General features: G+C 43.2%; 1 protein-coding gene across 2 annotated transcripts in view; it reads left to right on the top strand.

The window, feature by feature from the left end:
- The first annotated feature begins 4,466 nt into the window (after nucleotides 1-4,466).
- ATL2 (atlastin GTPase 2) overlaps nucleotides 4,467-25,027 on the top strand; it is a 541,948-nt gene continuing 521,387 nt past the window's right edge. The window contains exon 1 of one of the 2 annotated variants that reach the window (XM_069235094.1): nucleotides 4,467-4,614. In XM_069235094.1, the coding sequence (XP_069091195.1) occupies nucleotides 4,524-4,614 (91 nt within the window). In that variant the 5' untranslated portion in view covers nucleotides 4,467-4,523. The remainder of the gene's footprint in view (nucleotides 4,615-25,027) is intronic. The other variant, XM_069235095.1, reaches the window with a different exon arrangement.

Below are 25,027 nucleotides of genomic sequence, written 5' to 3'. Positions count from 1 at the left end.
CACTTTGTGCTTTTAGGCACAATACTTACCTAAATCTTAGAAAACTTGCACATCTCTGGTTGGATTGATTTTAGTTGTTTTTATCTCAAATTGTTTATTAAATTATACTCTATTTTTCTAAATTTGTTTGGGATTTTTCTTATGTTGTTTTTTCACTTTATTACTGTTTGTGTGCTGCATAGATACTTTACACATTGCCTTCAAGTTAAGCCTGACTGCTTTTATGGCAAGCTACCGGAGGGCTAAGAAGAGGTTATTTTAGCACCTTTTGTGGTTCATCCTGAAGAGGATTGTGGTTGTTGCTTGAGAAGAGCCCCCCCCCCACTCAATAAACCAATTTACCACACCCATCTAGTGACAGAATTACACAATGTGAAAGCAGAAAACCTGGGATCAGTGTCAGCTTCCCTGCTTGATCAAATTGTGAGACCCTAAGGTAAAAATATGTCTTGTGTTTAATTTAATAGACTGCAGTATTGTAGAACATGGATAACGTTGACTCCTCTCTGCCAGCAATCTCTGTTGGGCTTCTTTCTTCCTATTTCTGTCTGTGTGCACCGTGTGCTACAGCGCCATGAAAAATAAGGCACAGGAGGGTGAAAGCAGTTTTAGTGGCACAGGAACAAAAAGACCAACATTTTGGCTGACTACCTTTTTAAATGTTGTCAACAAATGGTAATCTTCTTGCTTTCTGATGTGTTGCAGTCTGTGAGAATCAGAGTGGACATTTTTCTACGTTCTTCCTGCTGATTTCTTCCAGGCTGCTGGCACTGAGAATGCTGTGTAACATCACAGGGCCGAAGGGAGGTATATTTGACATAGTTTTCCTGCCTTGCTACTGCCCTGTGCATGATCCTTACAGCAGTGCTGGAATTGGAAAAACTTTACTACAGGAACACATAAATTGGGAGTCAAGCTCTGGCAACGAAAAGAGGAGGTGGAGTCACAAGCACAGTGGGCCTGATATAGATATTGGCAGATGGGTTACTCTGTCACAACGGTGGCAGATATCCCATCCGCCAAAATCTAAATCCCATTATTTCCTATGGGATTTAGATTTTGGCGGACAGAATTTCTGTCATTGTTGTGACAGAGTAACCTATCCTCCAATATCTAAATTAGGCACAGAGTCATAAAAAGCAGCCTGAAAGTCAACTTATATATATATTTTTTTAAATTGCCACAAAGAAATGGGCACCAAGGAGAAACACAACAGTAAATCTATTGTGGCTTAATTTCTCGCAAAGGCTGCAATCAAAAATATCTTATGGGTTTCAGGCACCCACTGTAGATAACTCCTGCACTTGCTAGAGTGATCTGTGTTTTGTAAAGTCAAGACACATAAAGTAGCATAGAAGGTTAATGTGTATTCTGCAAAGCAAATTCTGTAACATGCCGATGAAAGAGGTTTATTTTATTTAGATTGGTAAATGTTTTCAACTCTGAGATTCTTTAGTTACTTACAGTTCATAAATTGCAGTCATAATATAGCAGAATGAGCCAACATCAAGGACTTGCACGCAAACTGCTAGACCCATGCATGTATGTAGTAAAGGCACCTCCCAAGCATCAAAAAATCAGAAAATACAATGTATTAGTAAATATGGTGCATTGAATTTGCCCAGTAAATAATTGTGTTCTAGATCAATGAAAATGTAAAGAGTTTTATTACAGAAATAAAGTGAAACAGAATCAACGCCTTTAAGGCTTTCAAGTTTGTGTCCCATGCCTTTGGCCAGTGATCTGACTGACAAGTTTTAGCACTGCTTTCTGCAGTTACTAGGGTCTCATTCCAGTAAGTCTACCTATGATGCTAATTGCTATGATATGACATGTGATTTCATGCACCATGATGTCACTTGCATACTGCCTAACTTGGTTAGTCCCCCCACTTCTTTTTGTAGGACTTGTGTCCTGTCCATAACCATCATTCTAGCCCTACTCTAAAATCTAGTAACACAATGAATCAAGAGTACAAACCGATCACGAGTAATGTACACGGAAAAAAATACCAAAACACGTATTGCATTACTAATGTGCTAACTATTAAACTCTAAACCTAAGTTCTGGAGTAGCGTTCTTCTTCTGCGAAGCGCTTCAAAGCGTCGACAGCAGCAGTAAGCGCTATTTAAATACAATTTATAAATACAAGTTACACTCTGATTCTTAAATTACGTCAGTTATTATTTTTTAAACTCCACCGTCACGAAATGTAGTGCTGTTGAAAAGAGTTCAACTTATCTATGGACGTAGTACTAATATGCAGATTACTATACGAGTAATCGTGATTCTTCATTTGCTTTCAGATAAATTCCTACCTTTGCAATTCACAAACTCCGTCGCCTATGAGAGGAATATTGCCATTTATGGTTAAACTTTCTCTATGTTCGTCTGAAAACAAATCCCTGTGCCTGGCGTATTTGAAAGTAGAGGTTGGCTATGAGTCTATGCACTGGCTTTATGATCCACCACCCCAGATATTTTTTTTTATCTTGAGCCTTGCGATTGCCAGGGGCCCGGGCTCTCGTTGTCCAAATAGGCGGCTTTTGGACTAAAATTATACATTCAACAAAAATATGCTTCCAGGTGTTGAAACTCATTTAAAGGTGATAATGCGTCCCTTTATGTTATTTTGGTACACATTAGGACTCGTTTTAGGCCAATGAATCTTGTGACCCAGTGGTGAGACACTGTAGGACGAGATAACTAATCAATATATATATCAAGCAATATATCAATAATGTCATCAATATTTATCACAACAATGCACTTTACTTTGGTTAAAGACATTAATCAAATAGACGATGCAACCAGGACCTTTCAGTCAGGAATAACCACATGTTATGATAGAATTTTTATGTGTTTTATTCCCTATTGGTTACAATCTACGAGCAAAAGGGTTAATCTCAATACCAAGAAGCATAATAACATAGTCACGATATGGCAACTGGGATAAGATTTCATTAATGCAAGAATCACAAACATCAGAACATAGCACGGCGTAAACATAGATCAGAATACAGCAGATGTCATATACGTGTCAGTTCAGCATAGTGTAATGTCAGTCGTTTGTCTATTTGCGTCAGTATTAGGTGAACTCCTGTCCTAGCCACTGATTAGCATTAGCATGTTGGGCTTCATGCAAAACAATTTAGAACACCAATTTGGAAAACATCTAACTATGGTCTCTATCAAAATGAGCAGTTGGTACCTAGAAAGGAAAAGCAAACAGACAAATTACAATTTCATTGTCATAATTACCCTCCAAGGATTAGGTCAGCCCACAGGATCAGTCTTCGTCTTCAGGACATCAGTCAAAACGCCATCATTCTGAACCCAACTAAAGGCATAGGGGACACTTCCCTCATAAGGAGGAGAAGTATAAAAAAATGGGCAGTCTATGGGTGAGGATGGTTTTAATAAGTCTCAAAGTCACCAGAGTTACAGAGTTTCTGGATAAAATCAATAGCATTCCCTACCTAGTTCTTCTGACTCTTCTGTAACATGGGTTTTTATCCCTTTTTCGTAGTGCATTCCCTCAAAATTCTATTGGACATTTACTATACCCCACTATCTTTAACCTATCAAATTAAACATTAGGTAATCCCAATTGTCACCCCACAATTATTCATAACACTTTGATTGGTCTTCACAATTGACGTCTTCGGAGGTGGCACGTCCGGTGTTACTTCATACCTTGGCACGTTTTCTCGGGTCAGGAGATCCATTGTCCATTGGTCTAAATGTCCTTGTACATTTCATAAATCTACATTTGTTTCAATTTGTATACAAAACTTAAACTAAGGCACCAAATATGCACTTGGGAACGGAATTACATAGATACATTCATCTTCCAAGTTGAAGAAAAAGAACATTTGCAGGGTCATGGCCCTTTGCGAGTCAGCACATTGGAAAAACAGAAAAATACATTTATTATGAGAGCAGGGCAGCTAAAAACCCACAGCTCACGCTAACTTAAGGCCTATAAGATTTTCAATATAAATGCAATATCATAAATGTTAATATAAACTTAATTAATCATAACATGAACAATTTTCTCATAATTATTAATTTGCGTGTACATTGGTGGCCACACACTGTAATCACAATTCAAGTGTACGTTTAAGCAAAACCGCTATTATTGTTTTCTATGTACCATCGTTATACATTAATATATAAATGTTTCATGTTAATATAGATTATATAAACTACCTCTCTCAAAGGCAATCACTGGATCGTTTATATAGATAAGGCGAAATAGCATTCCGAACTCAAACTCGCATCCCAACAAATCAGAATTAGGGTGCCTCTATCTTCTCCATCAATCCGCTCCTACACGTTCCCGCGCGGACACCGTCCTGGCATCAGGTCAAGGTGAAGGTGTTGGAGCCGGCGGGCAACTGGACCCAGCGACTTGAAACAGCGGAGGCAGCAGTGCGGCGCTCCGTAAGGCTCCGGGAGCAGGGGACGGCCTACTTCTGACGTCAGTGTGAGGAGTTTAATTTTAAAACAGAAAAAGAAAGATGGCGGAGGGCAGCGCACTGAGGCACCGCTCGGGCTCAGGCCACCGGGGTGTCCAGGCCAATCATTTGATGGACAAATTTCAGCCAGAAGGTGAGGTGAGCCCCTGCCGAGGGCGCGACTATCGCTCTACTTTTTGGGGGTGATCAGTGTCTGCCCCAGATGCAGGAGCACTGGGGCTTTTTGATACCCCTCTGGACGGAACGCAGTGCGCGCGCTCCTGACCCTTCAACGACTACGATTAGCGTGAGGGTACTGTCCGTCAATAAGAAAGGGGCGCGGGAAGTGAGAGAGCGCGCGCGTGTGGACTTTTGATTTACACCTGTTCTAGGTCGCGCCCTTTCTCCTTTTTTTTGTTCTTTTCACCATCTCCTCGCTCTCCATTCTCCCAACTGTCATTTCGTCCGCTCTTCCCTGCCCTCTCCTTCCTGAGCTTCCCTGACCCCCATGAGGGGCAAATGCCAGTCGACTTTTCGTTGCCGTCCCGTGCCTGTCCTTTCTAACACCTGTCATGTCCAACACCTGTCTTCTTGCTACAGCACGTTAATATGTTATGGAGGATAGATTGCCTCTTGGTTGAATTGAGGGATACCAAGGCTTCTTATCCGGTCTTGCGCTCTACAAAAATGCAATCAGAATATGCTTTAATAGTATCTCGGGAGTTATTTAGTTGCTTACTGATGTACATGTGTATTGCTTAATATCTGTGTTCTACCAGTCCCTGATCTGCTTGGAATGCAGCGTCCATGAAGTCTTGTCAGATTCTTGGCCATATGTTGAGGAATATGCATTTTATAGTTCCTAAATTAATGACGCAGATTATTAATTAAACATTAGTATACATTTAGGGAAAGTACGGCATAATGGGGTGGCAAACCATTATAGTTTACAATTATGAAATGTGCATATGTTGTGCGTTGTAAAATCAAAAATTATTTCTAGTCCTTCCTTTAGCACATGTCGAAAATTAAGTGATCCTGTGCGAGTTATTGTCTCCCGGTGTCCGCGTACCAAAAGTAGTAGTGTTTAGAATGAGGGAGACCAACGGTATAAGTGATAGGTAAAGTGTGTGTATTTTTTTTGTTATATGTATCATTTTAGACCTCGAATTGATATGCCTTGTCGGGGAGGATTCGGGGCAAGCTCTTTATGACTGGCATCTGACTTTATTAAACTAATCACATTGGATATATGATTCTAAAGCAGTGATGTAGGCCTGTTTTGTAGAAGGCCAAAGGACATTCCTCCATCCCCAGATTATAGCATGCACCAATCAATGCCTATGGTTAGTACAAATTCATGAAGTCCACTGGGTGCCTAACGAGTCATTAATGATGTCTCTTTTTGAGGTCATGGGCAGTACAACTACAAGATTGAGAGGCTTTTTTTTTTGTTTACTTGGCTGGTGTTGGATTGTGGCTGTCAATCGACTCTTGAGAACTAGTGCCATACAACTTAACTTCATTTCCACCTTTCTTTAGTAAGCAGACAGTTTGAGGGGAAAAGGTGTAGATATAGTTTAAGTATAACCAGATTTTCTTAAGTTATTTTTCTTAGCATTCCGAGATAACCAGGATTTTTCTGTTGGTGTTTCTTGAACTATTACTAAATATATAATATTTTCTTTTATTCATAGCAAAAATGTCTTACCGTTTCTCATTAGACAGGCTATATGGAAGTTTTCAAGAGAAGGAAAAAAATGGAATTGCAGTTTTTTTTTTTTTTTTTAAAGTGTCTTTTTCGGTTACCGTGACTGTTTGTCCTCTATAATCTAAACTGTCCGCATATGGCATATTATACTTAGTATCTAACTTGTGCATCTATTTGCTCTAGAATTTGGAAATTGGCTATCTGGCGATTTTGTATGAAAATGTGTTTATATTTGTTGCACCGCACGTGCAACACTGTCAAACAGGGTGTGTCCATAATGGAGCATATCACTTCGCGGTATACCCTGTATTTAAGATGACAACGCTATACATGAGGTGTAGGGCATTCGTGGCTTTCATGTTTGGACCATTATGTTGTCTAGTGTATTGTCTTGAGCTCGGAGTTAAGTGTTAAAGCTGTACAGCTACTGTTCCAGATACAGATTTGAACGCGAGGTTCTTGGGATCTGAAACATGGCAAGGCAGTGTTGCTCTGGCAGCTCCTTGCTCTAATTTCATTGGTGAGCATTTGGCTCTTCGTTTACTCTGACCTACTTTCCCGTAGCGTACAACCAGATAGAAAAAACACTTTGTGAGTTCTATGTAAATGTAGCTGCAGTGGCGAAATCACGTTCTTGGGTGACACGTACGATGCAGGTGTGCAGTGGATGACTAAAAATAGATGAACGCGTTTATAACTTGACCACATGGGTGTTAAGATTCCAAATCGTAGAATAAATGTTGGGGAAATGTAATTATTGTTTGAACCCTTAAGAGAATTTTACATTTCCGTGGAAAGCTAATATTTCTCAAAGCGGAGTGGCCAGTTTGAGTGCAAAATGTATTAATTCCCGGAGTCCAGCCCTAATGCATGTTAAGTGGACTTTGTCTGCAGATAATGGAGGGTTCATGCAATCTGATTAATGCTGCCTACGTCTTGAGATGAAGCATCTTGTAAATGTAAACTATCTGTCTACATTTTACTTTAGTATTTAATTGCATAGATCAACATAATATAACTGATCGAAAGCTGAATTGTTTTCTCACATTAGCTTTTTGTGTTTAGTTTCCGTAACAACCTTGCCAACTCTGCAACCTTTTTCATATTACCGGATTGTTAAAATTACAGCCATATTCATGAATTATGTTTCTGTTTACAAATAGCAAGCACTAAGGTATGATCCAGGCATTGTTTTTGTTTCTTTCACTTGACTAAATTTTTTCACATGTGCAGCTTCCAGGCACCTTACAGAAGGTATCTCCTTAAGTGACCCCAGTCTGGCCCATTTTTCTGCATTGGCTCCATGCTCTTTAATCTCCCAACGACCTAAAGGCATTTCATTACTACTATTGGCTATAGAAGAATCCACTCTTGTACATGTTCTTATTTGAGAAGACATTTTGTGTACATGATAAACATCAAGTAACCTCTAGTGATATGGTAAGTAAAACCAAAAAAAAGAGAGTTGGGATGACTTTGGAATTCAATGTATTATTAATATATAGCCAAAGGCAATGGTCATGCAATGTTATAACGTGAAGCAGATAAATGTTAGAAATATACAGTGGAAAGGAAGCCTTGCCACAAAGCCTATGTGCCTCTAACATTTCTGAATTCTGCACTGAACCTCTTACTCGAGATGGGAGCCATGCAGCTAGCAAACTCTAAATGTTATAAGAGTTTCCAAATCGATGATCTCGGTATATACCAACGCAGAAAGAGATCTGCACCCAGGTAAAATGGTACAACTGTTGCATCACCTGAATATATTAATAGGATCCTCACCCACTAGTACCACCAGTGCAATGCTCCATCATTGGATACTCACCCACTGCCCCTAGTGTAAGTAATTGGGCTCAATGCAGTTCATTAGTGGAGCTCTTACTAAAACCTATGTGCAAGCTAGAAAAGCCTTCAGGATCCTAAGTCTTGTTTATTATTAAGATCATTTAGCATAGGTGAAAACAGTTTGATGTATAAAGGGTGCAATGACCCCTAATGCCTATAATTCAATAGAGTCAACGTGTTTCAGCCTATCAAGTGCCACTCGGGGTCAGCAGACTTTCTTCAGGACTAACTACATTGTTGAAATTCTACAGATTAAAATATGTACCAGTTCCTAATGCTGGTCTATGTATTGCACTAAACGGGAAGTATGCAGTCCTACAGACCATATAGGACCCTCCCCAATTAATGGTCACTTGTACTACCTGAGCACTTACCTTAACTTCGCACATTACCTGTCTGACCCCGTACCTGGGGAAAGAATGAAGAAGAAGTTTCAGAAATGAAGCTCCACTGTCTGTATCAAAGAGGGAATTCATTAGAAGTGTGATAAATAGCAGGGCTCACATAGGAAATGTACAGGTGCCTGTGGGTCTCTAGATACCCTTGGGTAAATTTTGTTACCAGATACAAAATACCTGTTGTATTCGCATCCAGATTGTAGCTGGTGTAAATTACTCCAGTGAGAAGTCTAAAGTTATAGGGGGGACATGGTCAGGAAGCAAAACAAGAACAGTGTTGCACTCACTGTGGCCAGCAAAGATGCTGCCATTGTCTATCTTGAAAAGTATTTTCTGAATAGAAAAATCAATGTGATCGGGTGGGGCATGATGCACCAATAACCACTTTGTCCATAAAATATTCATGAGGAAAGACAGCTAAAAAAAAAAATGGCGAACTCCATGATCATCGGGCAAGTGGAGACCAGAATGTTCTAATGAGATATTTCTTGGATAATGAAATGGGCTTCTATACCCATGAAAATACATGTCTGATCATGTTTCATCTTTCCTGAGCTGCACAGGAATTATTGGCAGATCTCCTTCAGTCAGTGGGCAGGTGAATGCAGTTCCAGCAAGATAAGATTCAAAACTTGTCGGTAACCTTCCAACTTGCAGATTTTGTATGAAATGGAGGTTTTTGGGGTGGGCAACAGGCGCTATAAAGTTCTTCTTCACAAATGCCATTCTTAACTTAAAAATAAATATATTTTTGTTGGTTTTATATAGAGAAAATCCAAACAAACATAAAGTAACACTTTGCAGCAGGCAAAAGTCAGCACAATAGTTAACAAAGGTTTAAGACTCTTATGTTGTGCAGGTAAGTGCTGAATTTAACAGCAGGACTTGTATAAAACAATATTCTATTACTAGCACCATGCGAGACATCGTTCTTATCCCCATGTCTTCTGTAAGTTCTCTTTAAGGACCATGCCTTTTCCCCCTTTCTGAGGCACCCTGTGGTTTAATTGTCCAATCCATATCTTGTTGCCAGATTTTTTGTCGGTGGTCCATCTGAACCCAGTTATGTTCAGTATTTCTCTTAGCACCTGTTAGGCTAAGGGACAACCGTAGTTTGGTGTACCGCGGTGGTGCTTCATCACCCCAAACATTTAATATACAACATTTGACTGTGTTCAGTATGGGATATCCTGCATGTCCCTGATGTTTGGCCAGTACTGTTGTATGTGTGGGCAGTCCCAAATCACATGTAAGAAGGTCCCTCCTCCCCCCCCCCCCCCCCGCAACCCCTTAAGCAAACCTCTGTTGGGCATCTACCTATGGCATGCAGGGCTGTTCGGGAGTACTAGGAGCAATGTAGCAATCGTAGTTGGACCAGTCTGAAACCGGATTTGATGGTGCCCCCAGTGCCGCCTCCTATTTACCCTCTTCAAATTCCCCAATTGCTGCTTCCCCTTTAGCCTTTAGGGCTTGCAGAGTGTCCAGGGCGTTGTCTATTATTTCTTTTATATATTAGGGGGGCTAACCTTGCTACAAAGTTGTTCCAATAAGATACGGTGCTCTAATGTAGAGGATTCCTCACTTGACGTACCCTTCGGTATATGTGAGGCTAGAGTGCGTGTAAGTTGGAGGTTTTTATAGCTATGTGTGTGCCAGCTGAAGGGGTGTGGAATTTATTAAAACAGCTACTTGTCCACGGGACAGGTTGCTTCTCAAATCTACTTGTCCTGTAAAAAGATCTACTTGTCCCTTTGGTGCCATGTAGTGTGGCGCCAAATTATAGCAGCAATCTCATTATGTAAGAGCTCTGATAATAGCCTCTCTGATTATGCCAGGGCTACTACCATAGTAGGGCTTGATTACTAGCAGTTTCAATCCCTACTGTAGCAATTTCCTTATTTTTCCACCTTTCTGCAGATCTGCATACTGGGGCTGGAGGAAGCAGTAAGCAATAGTTCCAGGGCTGGAATGCCTTTGAGTCTGCAAACCTACTAACCTGCATGTTTTAAAGATTTTCACCAGCTTCTCTCTAATATTTTCCCATAATAAGAAAGGTTGGACATTTACTCCTGACAATGGCAGAATTAGAACTTCTTCCAGGGTTGGGAAGAAAGTGGCTGGAGGGAAAATGAACTTGCAAATGCTCAATAGATTTTCACATGAGCAAATCTACACATGCGTATTTACCCATGCTAAAATACAGTTCACAAATAATTTATAGGGGTACGACATATACCATGGGTGCACTTTTGTGACTTTCTTTAAGAATTTGGGGCCACATGTAGGTAGGTTCAGATTTGTGACCCGCAAATTGCGAGTTGCAAATCCGAATGTAGGATGGTGTCCCTGACACCATCTGTGATTCGCAAGGGCTTCGCAAATGCTCACCTCATGAATAATCATGAGGTGGTTCGCAATTTGCGACACCCTTGCGAATGGCGGCCTCACAGGGATGGTGGCCTGCTGGAGACAGCAGACCACCATGTCTGTGACTGCTTTTCAATAAAGCAGTTTTTTTGTTGTTTTTTTTTGTAATGCAGCCCGTTTTCCTTAAAGGAAAACGAGATGCATTACAAAAACGAAAAATGAAACGTTTTCGTTTAATTTTTTTCAGAGCAGGCAGTGGTCCGCAGGACCACTGCCTGCTCTGAAAAAATGTTTACAGTGACATTCACAATGAGTGAAAGTGTTAGCACCCATTTGAAATGGGTGCAAACTGAGATTGGTTTGCGCCCGCATTCGCAAAACGATCCTACATTGCACTGCGAGTCGCAATTAGGAAGGGAATACCCCTTCCTAATTGCGAGTCACAAACCCGTTTTGCGATTCGATAACCAGGTTACCGAATCGCAAAACTGGGTTTGTGCATTGCAATGTGCTTTTTGCACGTCGCAAACAGCGAAAGTGGCTGTTTGCGAAATGCAAAAAGCTACCTACATGTGGGTCATGGTCCCTAATTAGGTCTGGTGTTAACAAAGACATTTTGTTTTTATTAAACTTCTATTTCTCTCTCTTTCGGCTGGCTTTACTGTGAGTGATCGCATTCTTCTCTTCCACAAGGAGCATATTGGCACACAAAGTAGTTTTGTTCAGTGTCAGGAACTACAGTGGCAATCAGTGACGTAATGAAACTGGAGGGTGCCCCTTTGCAAAGAACATGGAGGAGCCCCCTCTCCAGACTCACTCACGGCAGGTGCTGTGCTGAAGGGGCCCCCTGGAGGGCGGCTGCGGGGCCTTTGTTATGCCACTGGTGGCAGCATGTGCTTTTAGAGTTCAAAAACGTTTTGGTTTTTTTTTGCCAGTGTTTGTTACAATGTTGAGGATCTGGTAGCTCCCACAACAATAAAGTGTTACAAAAGCCATGTCAAAACAAGACACGCATTGATGAAACTAAAAGACTTATAAAAAATATGTCAGATCAGTTGGCTTTGTCAGTGTTTGTTTATTTTCATGCTTCCCATAATCGTGTTGAAAATGGTTACACTGATTTTCCATTAGAAATATTTTTGGGAAATACTAGCATGCATCAAAACATTTTACTAAATGACACTTCATTTGCATATAATCAGAGAGCATTCTGGGAGCATTATACTTAGCCTCATAGCCTAAACTTTTCAAACATGTGTATACACGTTTTTTTTTTTTTGTACTGGAACCAACGTCAGTAGTGAAGTGTGACATTAAAACATTTATTTACAGCACTCACCCTAATAATGAAGGTTTTCAAATAATGAACCATAAATACAAGTTCGAACAGCATTATCTCTTGGAAACACATTACCTCAACTGCAGAGAGTTCCACTCTCTGTAAACAGGCAGCCAAAGGGTTTGTGCTGCAGAGGGTTGGGTCTACTTGTCCCAAGGACAAAGTAAACATAAAATCTTGTTGCCCTTGACCCCAAACAAGATGTCCCGGGCGTCGGGCGATAGGAATTCCACATCCCTGCAGCTGGTACTGGTCTTTCAAGCCTGTCGGAGAAAAAGGTGCTTCTTCCTGCCACACGTTGCCCGTTTGTTGTTTATCAGTTTCCATTTGTCAAAGAATTGCAGCCTGCCCACTTCTGAAAGTAGGTCACTTGACCAAAGAGGGATCATTTCGGTTAGCCGGTGTTCCCTCCATAGATATGCTACAGTCTTAGTGTGCGTTCAAGCTAATTTGGACCTGTAGAGTGCCCCCTTGTAGCCCTCATTTCCTCATGCCAGTCTATCAATTCAAATGGCTGATTTGACCTATGGTGCGAATACCCAGTAGTTAACTACTGTGGCCTAGTAATATTTTCATATGTCGGGTAGCCCAGTATGCACAAAAAACAAAGAGGGATAAGGAGGATGTCTAGCTGGTTCTGTCCTCCGCATGGCCCAAGAAATTTTACACAAAAGACCCAGCCAAAGGAACACCTACAGGATGGATGAGGAAACATGATTTTCCTTTTAGAAAAACCCTCACCCACCAGGGTTACCCCTTGGTGGTATGCATTATAATTGGGCTTCTTCCTGTTCTGTTACAGAACGGGGCGTACTGTGACCGACAAGATACGTGGGAGCACTGATGTAGTCTCGTTGATGTGAAACAAATGAGGGGTATGAGTGGTGCCACCAAGGGGTAACCCTGGTGGGTGAGGGTTTTTCTGAAAGGAAAATCATGTTTCCTCGTCCATCCTGTGGGAGTTCTTTTTGGCTGGGTCTTTTTTGTAATGTTACTTGGGTAGCCCATTACCTGATTGTATACTCCTAGTTTATTTCTGAAGACAATTCGCAACTTTGATAAGGTACCACACACTCATCCGATGCAGGAGGCTTGGTGTAAAGATGGATGGCTGGGCCAGTGGAGTGACCAGATAGTTGAAAGGTGATCTCCTTGGACTGAGGTGGTAGCAGTGAGAAGGGGCGATTGTATCTTGTTGGTGAACAGGTGGTTGCAGCAAGCTCTTTACTTGACATTTGGATAGGTTGGTGTGATAGTGCATATGGAGAACTAGGTGATGTGAGAGACTGAATGCACGCCTTTGGCACCTGGTGGTCTCTAGGACATGCAGCTGCATACTTGCAGTGGCTGTATTCATCCACGCAGGGCACCCTGGGTGTTTCTCAGTGGAGTCTGATTAGCAGAAGTTGGTAGGAACCCTTCCACTGCAGCTGCTGAGTGGACATCAGTACTTCAGTCGATGTACTTACTTGAGCACTGAGGCTTCCCCTCTTGGCGAACCTCAGTTGGACTTTCGGTAAGGGGGGTCTTGGGCCTAAGAATGGAAACAAGTCCGGTAATCAATTGTCTGCAGTACTCTCGGACCACATCATCATTCAGTTGTATATTCAAATTGGTGGGTGGATCTAGTGATTTTTTTTTTTTTTTTTTTTTTTTTTTTTTTTTTTTTTTTTTTTTGAGGGGAGCGTCATCGTCCTGGCCATCACAAGCTCAAATGTGCTTAGCTTTGTTTTTCTGAGATGGAAGGGCTTGATGGACCATAGTGCCATAGGCAGTGTGTCGGGTGATTTCAGTTGGATTTCTGAGCATATGTCAGCTATATTGTTTTTAAATATAATGTTGATACATACAACTTGTTCGTGTTTTTTTTTTTTTTTTTTTTTGTACTCTGGTTGATTGACTTGATGAAAATACTATTTAATTCCCATTGCTTTGCACATTTGCTGAACTACAGAGGAAACAAAGTGAGGCCCATGATCACTGGATTGGCAGAGGGGCCTCTTGGAATGGGAAGTGAGATCTCCTTAACTTTTTAGCTACTGTCTCAGCATTCCACATGAGCAAGTCTTGACACACTATGAAAACATGCACGCAAGTAAAAGAACTCATCGGTACCCAAACAAAATTAATTTGCAAGAGGACAAAGAGGTTCCAAGGGGGTGGATGGACAGTCTTAATCACTTTCCCAGTATTGTGAACTTGTCAGGTCTCACAGGAGTGGCAACAGTTCTGGACAGTAAAGGAAAGAACGAAGATACCAGTGGGTCTCTGCGGCACAAGTCATACCACTCCTTTAGATGTGCATTGTTGTGATGCAAATGAGCTTGGTTGGGAAGTTGGACTTTGTGGTTGAATTCTGTCCTTCCACGCTCCGTCAGGGTCCATTTTACAATTATGATTGACCCATGCTTGTTTCTCCACATTTGTTGCATACTCTGCAAAGCAGGTATATAGGTCTGATAGTGGGCACAGGAAATCCGTCAGTTTTCAATACATACATGGTAGCTTCGCTGTTGGGGGACAATGCAGCTTTACTGAGTGCTTGGTCTGGTAATGCATTTCAGTTAGACACTTCATATGAGTTACATTGGTGTAAACCACGTTTTATAAATGTTATTTACAGCTGGAGCATAGGAGTATTTAACAAATTATGTACATGCACCCCGTTTTTTTTAACCCATTTTTTAATTGAATTTTGAGATCACTACATACATTCATATCCAGCTGGTATCACATTAACAGTAGTCTTGTTTCAGGTGCAGCTATTGCAGTTCCAGCATAGATAGATATCGTTACAGTTGCTCATGTCAAGATCTTGTGCGCCTTCCCAACCCTGCCTTCCTCACCGCCGGTGGTCGAGATGTTCATAGTAGTCCCTACGAGGAGCCATAGTAGGTTGGATTTTATACTTAAACAGTCAAATCCATCTCATTCTAGACTGAGCACTCATTCTCCATTGCATTTAATGCAGGAACTTCCCCTTGCTCTGTTCAGCGCAAGTAAGTGAATGTCTTCCTGTCTAGAGCAGGTTGAGCGCTTTCAGCAGTGGGAGATACAGTATTGAGTGGCATCCCCTCTATCAAATATTGTAAAAGCATGTTCCATAGTGATTGAAAGTCGGCCTTTTTCTGACATTTCAAGCAATGTTTCCATGGCCGTGATATTCCAAAGTCTTGCCCACCAACTGGCATTATCTGGAGGCCCATCTGCCAGAATGCTGCCACTGTAGTTTTTGCTGCTTCCAAGCAGTTTCATATCAAATTTTTATCCCCCTTGGATTGGTAGTGCATGACCAGAATAGTGGGTCAAGTGGTGGCTGCCCTCCACCCCCTACTCACCTGAAGAAATCTTCATGTTGTGTGGATTCCAGGCCCGATATCCTCTCACTTCTGGTCAAGAGTAGACAGTCACTGGCCGAACACACCATTTTCTGCAAAAGCAAATCAATGGCTAAAATCCAACTTGAAGTCTAAAACATGTTTATTCCGTCAAAACCAACAAAAATAAGTATTTGAAGGGGAAAGTGCTTTACCTCCCCGAGAGACCAAGCTTGTAATGTTGACCACCCCCCACAGAGCTGCTGACCTCTTCTCCAATTCACCCCTTTTTAAGCGTTTTTGTCTTGTAAGCAGCAGTGGAAAATATACACATGAAAGAGTCCGAAACAGTGGGAGTTTCAGAAGTTGCAGAGCTTTCTAATGAAAATGAAGGAGAGGATGTTTAAAAACAACAAAAACAAAAATTGATACATATTTCTCAGACTCTGTCCTAGTCATGTTTTAAATCCTCACTTCTTAGTGCCACCATGAAAATGTGTTGAAGCATGAGTACTGTGTAGGCCTAACTGTAATATGAGAATACAAAATGGATACGATAACAAATGGCATTTTCTTTAGATGCAATACGATTACGTGTGTGAGTTAATTGGCTGTGCATTAGGATCGTTTCCCTAGTGTCAAATTTCACAAGTGATAGGCTGCCCTGAACAGTATTTTTTGCCATGATTAATCAAACTGGGTTTTCAGTTCATTTATAATCATTCAATAGGCTTTGTTACTCTTTCGTAGCAGTTGTTAAAATAAATCTGCTTGCACTCTCAGGCTTGAGGAAAAGGGATCCGTCTGTACAAATAAATAGAAATAACACACAATTCCCAGCTATGGCTTCTAAAATTACAGGTGTTTCGTCCTCTGTGTACGTGTGTGCGCGATTTTTTTTTTTTTCATTAAAAAAACTTTTTAATTGGGTTTTTCAGTTTATATATCAACACTATAATAAAGTTCACCATGACACATGCAGAGTCTAGTCATGATCTATTATTTTAAGTTTCTACTAAGCGGTATGGGTGCAAGTTCTTGCATTCCCTCCCTCTCCCTCTCCTTACCTACCCTGGAACCCGGTCACATACAAGTTCGTATTTGACAGTGACTGCACGCTTTCTTAGATGCTCGATAGGTTCTGCAGGCCCCCATGTTTTCGCCCCTTTTTTTGGGGGGGGGGGGGGGGGGGGGGGAGGGAGGGGGGGATTCTCTTCCTTTGTATATTATATTACTTTTTCAGCCATCATGCACAATTCCATGTCCTGTGCCCATTCCGTGAGGGTTGGTAAACTTCCCACCCACCATCACCTAGCAATGTTTCGTTTTGCCACTGCCAGGCCCAGTGATAACCAACATTGTGGTTATTTGGACATTGTGTCTTCTATCCATATGTTGAGTACAAAACATTTAGCCTTTCATTTCATTGGCAGTCCATCACTTGAACCATTACTTTGTCTAGCACCCTCCAGTTATTCTAGATCTGGAGGCAATCCCAGGGGATATGGAAGGAGCCTTGTTGGCCACAGTCTTACGCATTGTTGTGAGGGGCTCGAGTTCCGCCCTGTGTACTGGCTCATCTTGGGCTGTGAAGGCAAAGGAGTTCACTATTGTCCTGGTTGAGCAGCCCAGTAGTACTTATGAATGTTGGGCACAACCACCCCCTTTCGTGTATCCCTCTTTGTAGTTTTTGGAGTGCTACACCCTGGGGGGTGGGCACCACTCTGCAGGAGCAACCTCAGTTCCGCATCTAATTTCCGGAAGAACATAGCTAGTATCCAGTATGGGGTATTCTATAGGGCGTATAAGATTCTGGGCAGTGCCATCACTTTAAAGAGGACTCTTCCTGGCACCCACCCCTGCTTGAAAAACAGCTTTAATCTGTCTGGAAGACGGTATAGATTCTCTTTCAGAAATTTGTCACAGTGTTGTGGTATGTAGATAGCAAGGAATTCAAAGCCTTCGCAGCTCAAGGGCAGTGTACAGTCAGTGGGGAGGCAAAATGTTATTCCAGTGAGGGCATATGTTTGGGATTTACGTCAGTTGATAGTGTAATTATCAAAGATCCTAAAAACCTGTAGAATCCGCAGAACTGTCTGGGGTTGGCTATGTAGGGTGAAACAAAATCTGTGTTATTGGTATTTTGTCTTCCTAGGCATTTGTGCATTTCAGTCCTCTGATGAATGGATCTGTTCTGATGCATGCTTCAAGAGGTTCCAGGGCCAGGCCAAACATAAAGAGCGACAGTAGGTTATCTGCTAGACCCAAGTACTACACACCAAGTTTGGGAAGTCATTGGAGTGCACAGTGAAGGGGTAGCACATACTTCTTAGTTTTCCATGCCAAGGAAGAAGAAAAACCTCTGCAGACCTAATTTCCATATCGACTACTTTGAAAGTTGAAAAAAACTTCACTGAAAAGGACGATGACCATCTTGCAGGAGAATGAACCTCTGAAAGAGACCTCTCTGAAGCTAATGCCACCAAGCAGTGCAGTGAAGGCCACCCTTGATGCTACCTGAAGGGGACACAGATCACCTTTTACTCTCTGCTATCACTTTGGAGAAGGTGTGGGAAGGAAAGCTGGCCAGCGGACAATGGGAGGAACAAGGCATCTACCCTTTGTGCTATTGGATTGGGTCCATTGCTAAAGTGTTGCACTCTCTTGGTAGGTAAAGCAGAACCCTTGAATGGAGGCCATGATCTTGATAAATAAATGAAGGAACACAACTGACAGACCTCTGGTGTCAAACTGCCCATTCAGAGATGATGTGTACTTAGAGCATGGTATGCACCTCACTGCTAGCTACAGATTACATCTGATGTTCTGGTTACTCCTAGGCAGGTTTGCTGGTCTTTCTTAAACTCTTAGCACTGAAACAGTAAAAAAAAAGTAGGGTCAGAAGTTCTTACATGACCCTAGCAACTGTACTGTCCCGCCCTATTTGACTTTCTGGTATGTGACTATCTGTGCACATAGAGTACTCTGCTGGCACAATGAGTGCACACCGAGTACGTTTTGCCTATAGCTTAGCTTGGTTACTGCACCTGCATACAACACAATAGGGTGGCATTACTACTTTTGCAGTCCGAGAGGAACTGCTGGTGTTTACTGTTTAAATGTGTGCATTTTTGATTAACTGGGCTGCTTACTGTAACGGACGTGTTTCATGTGGGCTGGATACATGGAGACTGTATGGGATGAAAGGTGTTATAGAGACATCTTGATCCAGTTGAGTTCCTGCCCAAATTGAGCTTTCCAGTTTGTGCTCTTGGTCATTCGCTGAAAGAGTGACAATCTGCACATACATTGCCATTGGTGCTCTGCTCAAAATACTGTTGGTTTTCCATGGGCAGAGGGAATAAACGTTTGTTCTCTCCCTTCCATTTACTTTGGCAGAGTAGCAAAGCTTCAGTTTCCACTCTGACCCCTTCCTGTGTTAGCTTTACCATTGCCCACTAGTGGCCTGTTTTCAGACTGATCTGATCCACAGAACTTGATCAGTTGATGCTATTTTCTCACTGCCTTTCTTTGAAGGCTGCGCAAGAGGCACTACACCCTTTTTATTATAAAAAGGTTTGCTTGACTAAAGTAAAGATTAGCCAGAATAAAGTCATGATGTCACTTACATGTAGCATGCTGGGTGAAGGCGCTGGGGTGCTATAGGGTGAAAAGGGTATGGGGGTTCCTATGTTTAATGGCTAAGCATTCAGACTAAGGTTAGCAGTACAAACATGGGATTTCAAATTTATTATTAGATCTAATCACCAGCAGATACTTTAGCGCTTGCACGCCTAGTTTTAGTTTTTTTTCTAGTTACAGAAATCATCCTGGTGAATGATGGTTGATTTGGTGGTTGTAGTTAGTGACCATAATCGCCTGCCATATTTTTTTTCCTGTGCAGGTGAACAGCGTGCTTTGGAGATTTTGCATAGAACTGCAAGACTTGGTTGTTAATTGTGAGTTACAGCTGAATACAGGTTTTGCACATTGGGCAGATTATCAAGTGTAGTAAATTTAATATTGAAATCGCAATTATAAGGCAGTCGCCATCATAATCACAAACTGTATAATTTGCATGAAGATTCTTAGTAGGTTTATAGGTCATTTACTAGCATCTTAATAGACATTTAACAATTACTCTCGGGAACACTTGGGTCAGCAATGATCGCATTGCAATCAGTAGGTATGGATCCCGATACGACTGTTCATGTTTTGTGCAGTGGTTCCCAAATAACCTAAGGTCTAGAGCAAGCTGGAATGAGCATATTAAAATTATCGAACATAGTACCTCAAGTCTTTAATCCAATCAACAGTAATAGGCAGTTGGCCCTCTACCCCCATCGTTAATGCAACTTGTAATTTGGCTAGAAGTAGTGCCAGTGGCGTATATTTGTGTTGATACAGGTGTTCCCTTTACATATCCATATAAAGTTGTAAGAGGATTGACTATCATATTCATATCTAACATCTTGCCTAACCCGGTAAACATATGGTCCCATAAATTGTGTATTCCGAGGCAATTCCATGCTAAAAGCATGAAATTTGCTGTCCTGTCCCTATGGCGTAAACAGCAAATATCCTCTCTCAAACGATAACTGTGCAGCCTTACTGGAGTGTAACAGAATCGTTATTTGTACTTATTATTTGTACTTGAATTGTAGTACTGTGTTTTTAATTGATGAACAGTATAGCCATTGCTTATCCGAGATTTCATTATCTAGATCAATCTGCCAAGATTTTACCAGTGTCATGGGTGTAATACTCCAGATCTGATAGACTTCTAGCCGCAGACTCCTTACCTTTTGAATATCCCAGGATTCCATCTGGCTCCGGAAGATTTCTCATGAGCAGTACTCCTTCATGCTTGTAGGTGGCGTGGATGGGATTCGCTTGGCACCATCCTCGCCGGAAGTGACATCCATGTCACCTATGGAGGACGCGCCACCTCGGCATGCTGATGTCAGTTCTTTTCTTTCTGTGCCAGTTAGTGCTGATTTGGGAAAGAGCTATCCTTCTGTTACCCCCCCCCCCCCCCCCCCCCCAGTGTGTCGTGGATATCTTTTGGAAAGACAGGGCTTAAAGCGTTTAGCGCCTGTCAAAGCGCCATGTCTGTTAAATCCACACCTAGTGTGTCTGTGGTGTTTCAAACACAACTGCGACTCCAAGTTGACAGGTGATGCCGCATCACATGACTCCTAGGAGATCTCGGTTCTGATCGAGGGGAAGGTCGTGGGACTGCTCCACAAGCCCAAATCCTCTTCTTCCTACTCAATCATTGGGACATCCATGAAAGAGGCATAAGAAGTGCAAGAAGTCAAAGCGTGCTTCGTTTTCTCCTCGTCCATCGCCCGACACGATGAGGTAAGTTTCTTCAGAGCCGTTGCCAGGTTTGACTTCATGCCTTCCCTTGCTTTCCATAGGGGTGGAGCGACACCACCCCACCTCTCTCAGGTGCAAGATTTTTATAAGGCCATGCGCTGCATATTTGAGCGGGCCGACCCCTGCCATGCGGGGTCAGAGAGGGCCCTTTAGGTTCCATCCTGATGGCTTCGGACCTGGCTCTGATGGCTCCTGTGAATCCAATCACAGATCTGGACTGGCGCCAGTCATGCCATGGCGACCTCCCCCCTAACCTCTGACGCCAGTCCCAACGCCGATACTTCTGGCTGTGCCAGCCCCATTTGGATCCTCTAATCCAATACTGAGTTGGAACAGAGTCGGTCAGTGCACATTCCAGTGCTGACAGGACCATTGCGTCCTAGGTCGGCACCTGAGCCCTATTCTGAATGGCTAGACTTTGGGGAATAAGGGGAGGGGTCGCTGGACCCTTTAGAATACAAGTTTGAAGGCCAGGAAAGCATGGATTAGTGTTAGGAGTTTGATGATGCCAGTGAACTGGATACGGGTCCAGATGCTGGCATGCTTTATCCCCGTACCATGGCTACAGAGGAGGGAGCAACATATGGTGGTGAAAGGGGCGGCTGATGTCCTAGATCTCGAGTTGCCTTCGGTGGCAGTCAAGACTAACATCTTGACGTAAGTGCTACAGCCAGGAGCTTCATCTTCCGAACCCCTGCTCCCTTTCCATGGAGCACAAACAGATGTCCTACTGGGAACCTGCTCCACTTCTAGCCCAGAGGCTCTTTTTGAATAGGACAGTTGCCCACTGCCACCGCCTCACACCTGGGGGTCCAGACTTTCTTACCCAACACCTCACCTGAGAGCTTGGTAGGCGAAGCCTCTACCTCCTGTGGCGCTTTCCTTGCCACTCTCCTGGACCGGGAATCCAAGAGGCTGGATAGCTTTGGAAAGATTTTTTTTTTTTCTTCTTCTTTTCTTTTTTCTACCAGTTTGGCATTGTGGTCGGTAAACAACGCATGCTTATTAGGCCGCTATTCCCACGATTTGTGGTACACTGTTGCACAAGTGCTAACACATGGCCCATGGGAGGCCAGGGCCATTCTCTCCCAAGCAATGAAGGACAGGAGAGATGCAGATAAGTTCACCTTTTAGGTTTGGTTTAAACATGACCAACTCATTGGGCAGAGCGGTTTCCACAACAGTGGCCCTTCGACTCCATGCCTGGCTAAGAACATCTGGCTTTTCAGGGGGATGTCCAGGCTTCCTTTATGGACATGCCCTTTGATGGCAATGGTCTCTTCAGAGCCGAGGCAGATTCTGCGCTGGAGTGCTTCAATTCCTAGGGCGTCTCAGCTGCCCAACATCATCCACAGTCTGCCTTTCGTGTCTATGGAAGGAGCTTTCAACTGCGCCAACCTTGTCCCAGTCACCAGCCTGCACAAGCTTCCCAGCCTCTGCGTGGTTCATATGGACCCTGTGGGTTAGGTAGCCAGAGGCCTGCTACAGCCACCATTTCCACCCCACTGCTGATCCTCAGCAGCCGCAGCCCCTAAGCCCTCCTAATCTTGTCCTACAAGATTATGAGTGTCCACTTGGCAGCAGAATTAGCCATCTCCACCCCTGTTAATCCATAATATCAGACAGGTGGGTCTTGCAGATCATTCGGAGGGGCTACTACCTCGACTTTGAATCCTCCCTCTATGCCTTTATCCAACGAACAGCTGATGGAGGATCATTTGTCCTTTCTCCGCAAAGAAAAGTCATGACTCTCTATGCCAAGAGGGGCCATACAGAGGGTTCCGATGTCTGTTCTGAGGAAGTGGTTGCTATTCCCACTATTATCTGCAACCCATGGCCTATTTTAGATTTGCGAGTCCTCAATCTCTTCCTCAACAATAAGTTCCAGATGCTTACGTTGGCTCAGTTTTTGTCAGCCCTAGACCCAGGAGACTGGATGGTAGCTTGGACTTGTGGGACGCTAATTTCCGTATTCGTATCCTGCCTGCCCACAAACGTTGCCTGCGGTTCGTGGTAGGCCATGAGCACTTTCGCTTTACCCTGCTCCCCTTTGGCCTTACCAGTGCCCCTTCGGTGTTGACCAAGGTGATGGTGGTGGTCGCAGGACATCTGTGGATATCAGTGGTGCCAGTCTTCCCCAACTAGAAGACTGACTGTTGAAGGCTGGCTTGCCCCAGGCTGTTGTCTCCCACCTTCAGACTACAGTGGACCTTCGCATTTGCTGGGGCTCACTGTAAATGTTCCAAAGTCACACCGACTCCTTCTCAGACACTTCCTTCCATCTGAGCTGTTCTGGACAGTGCCGTTTTGGGCTTATCCTCCAGAGCAGCGAGTCCAGGATATTCAGGCTATGATACTGATGTTTAAGCCTCTATCCTGGATTTTAGTGAGAATGAGACTGAGGTTGCTGGGCCTCGTGGCCTCCTGCATCCTGCTGGTAACAATTGCTAGATGGTATATGCAAGTTCTGCAGTATGACCTGAAGTTCCAGTGGGCCCGGCATCATGGGTATCTCTGAGACATGGTCCAGATCTCGGAGGGAACTGCAAAAGACCTGCAGTAATGGTTAACAAACCTCGATTAGGCCAAAGACAGACCCCTCTCCCAACCAGATTTCACAGTAGGAATGAGGTGGCCACCTGGGAGAGGTGGAGATCAGAGGACCCTTGAGTCTGGCGGAATCAAGACTCCACATCAGCTTGCTGGAGCTCCAAGCAATCCGACTGGCATTGAAAGCCTTTCTACTCTCCGTCAAGGGAAGGCTAGTACAGGTGTTCACTGCCAACACTACCACCATTTGGTACTGCAACAAACCGGGTGGGTGGGGTTGTGGACTCTGTCAAGAGGCTCTGCGTTTCTGGACATGGCTGGAACAGCAGGGCATATCTGTTGTAATTCAATATCTGGCAGGTTCCCTGAACGCCAGAGCAGATGAAATAAGCAGTTGATGCTTAGTGGATCACAATTGTCTCCATCTAGAGGTGACACAAAGTCTTTCGGCAGTGGGGAGAGCCTTGATCAGATCTGTTTCCTCTGAGAATGCCCAGAGTCAGCAGTTCTGCACCCTGGAGTGTCCGTGGGGTCTTTCGCTCGGAGATGCTTTTTTTCTCGAGTAGAAAAAAAGGCCTCCTGAATGACTTTCCTCTCACACCTCTCCCTTCCAGAGTTCTCAAGAAGATCATCCTTGTGGCTCCATACTGGGCACGGAGAGTCTGGTATCTCAATCTTCTGCGATTGAACATTGATTATCTGATCAGGTTCCCCTTCAGCAGGATCTTCTGTTGCAGCAGCAGGGGAAGGTCCTCCACCTGAGCCTGTCAACTTTTTTTCATTTTTTTGCATGGAGATTGAGTGGCGACAGTTGACGGCTTTCAACTTTCCTTCCAAAGTCTGTTATGTCATTCTGGCAGTCAGGCTTCCCTCTACCAAGACCGGTATATGCCTGCCGATTGGAAAAAGTTTGTATTCTATTGTATAAATAAGTCTATCGACCTGCTTTCTGCTTCTCTCGCTGATGTCCTTTTTGTTCTTACCCTTGCGTAGCAGTGCTTTGGGTACTCTGAAGGGTTTTCTTTCTGATCTTTCTGATCTGTCTTCCTTCTTGCGGCTGCTTGACCAACCCTCTTTATTTAGGTCCCCTATTATAGATTCCGCAAAGGTCTTGTACCTTTCATTATGCCTCAGTGGGACCTTCATTTGGTTCGTACATTTTTAATGTGTGCTCCTTTCGGTGCAGAAACGAACTATCTACTGATAGGTTGATCTCTGCATCAAAATCTGCTACGGATTAGCCAAGAAGCAACCCCCTGAGGACTTGTGGACTCATTCCACAAGAGCCAATTCTGTGAGCACATGGAGCCCCAGTTCTATACATCTGCCAGACTGCAACGTGCAAATCCCTGCACATGTTTACTAAACACTACTGCCTGGACAGTTTGATACACTGGGTTGGACATTTTGCCTGTGTGATCCTGCAAGACTTCTTAGTTTAACTAATTTGTCCCCAGCCTCTCACCGGGGATGGTATTGCTTGGGTATCTATTCAAAAGTAAGGAATCTGCGGCTAGACGTCTCCATCAGATGAACAAGTTACTTACTTTCAGTAATGCCTTATCTGGTAGAGACGATAGCTAGCTGCCGTTTCCTTACTGACTCACCCATCCTACCTGATGTGTGGAAAGATTTCTCGGGTTAAGGGTTCTCCC

Source organism: Pleurodeles waltl, chromosome 5 (assembly GCF_031143425.1).
Source record: "Pleurodeles waltl isolate 20211129_DDA chromosome 5, aPleWal1.hap1.20221129, whole genome shotgun sequence".
Taxonomy (NCBI): Eukaryota; Metazoa; Chordata; class Amphibia; order Caudata; family Salamandridae; genus Pleurodeles; species Pleurodeles waltl.
The sequence above is the reverse complement of the archived record's forward strand: the minus strand, read 5'-3'. Positions and strand labels throughout refer to the sequence as shown.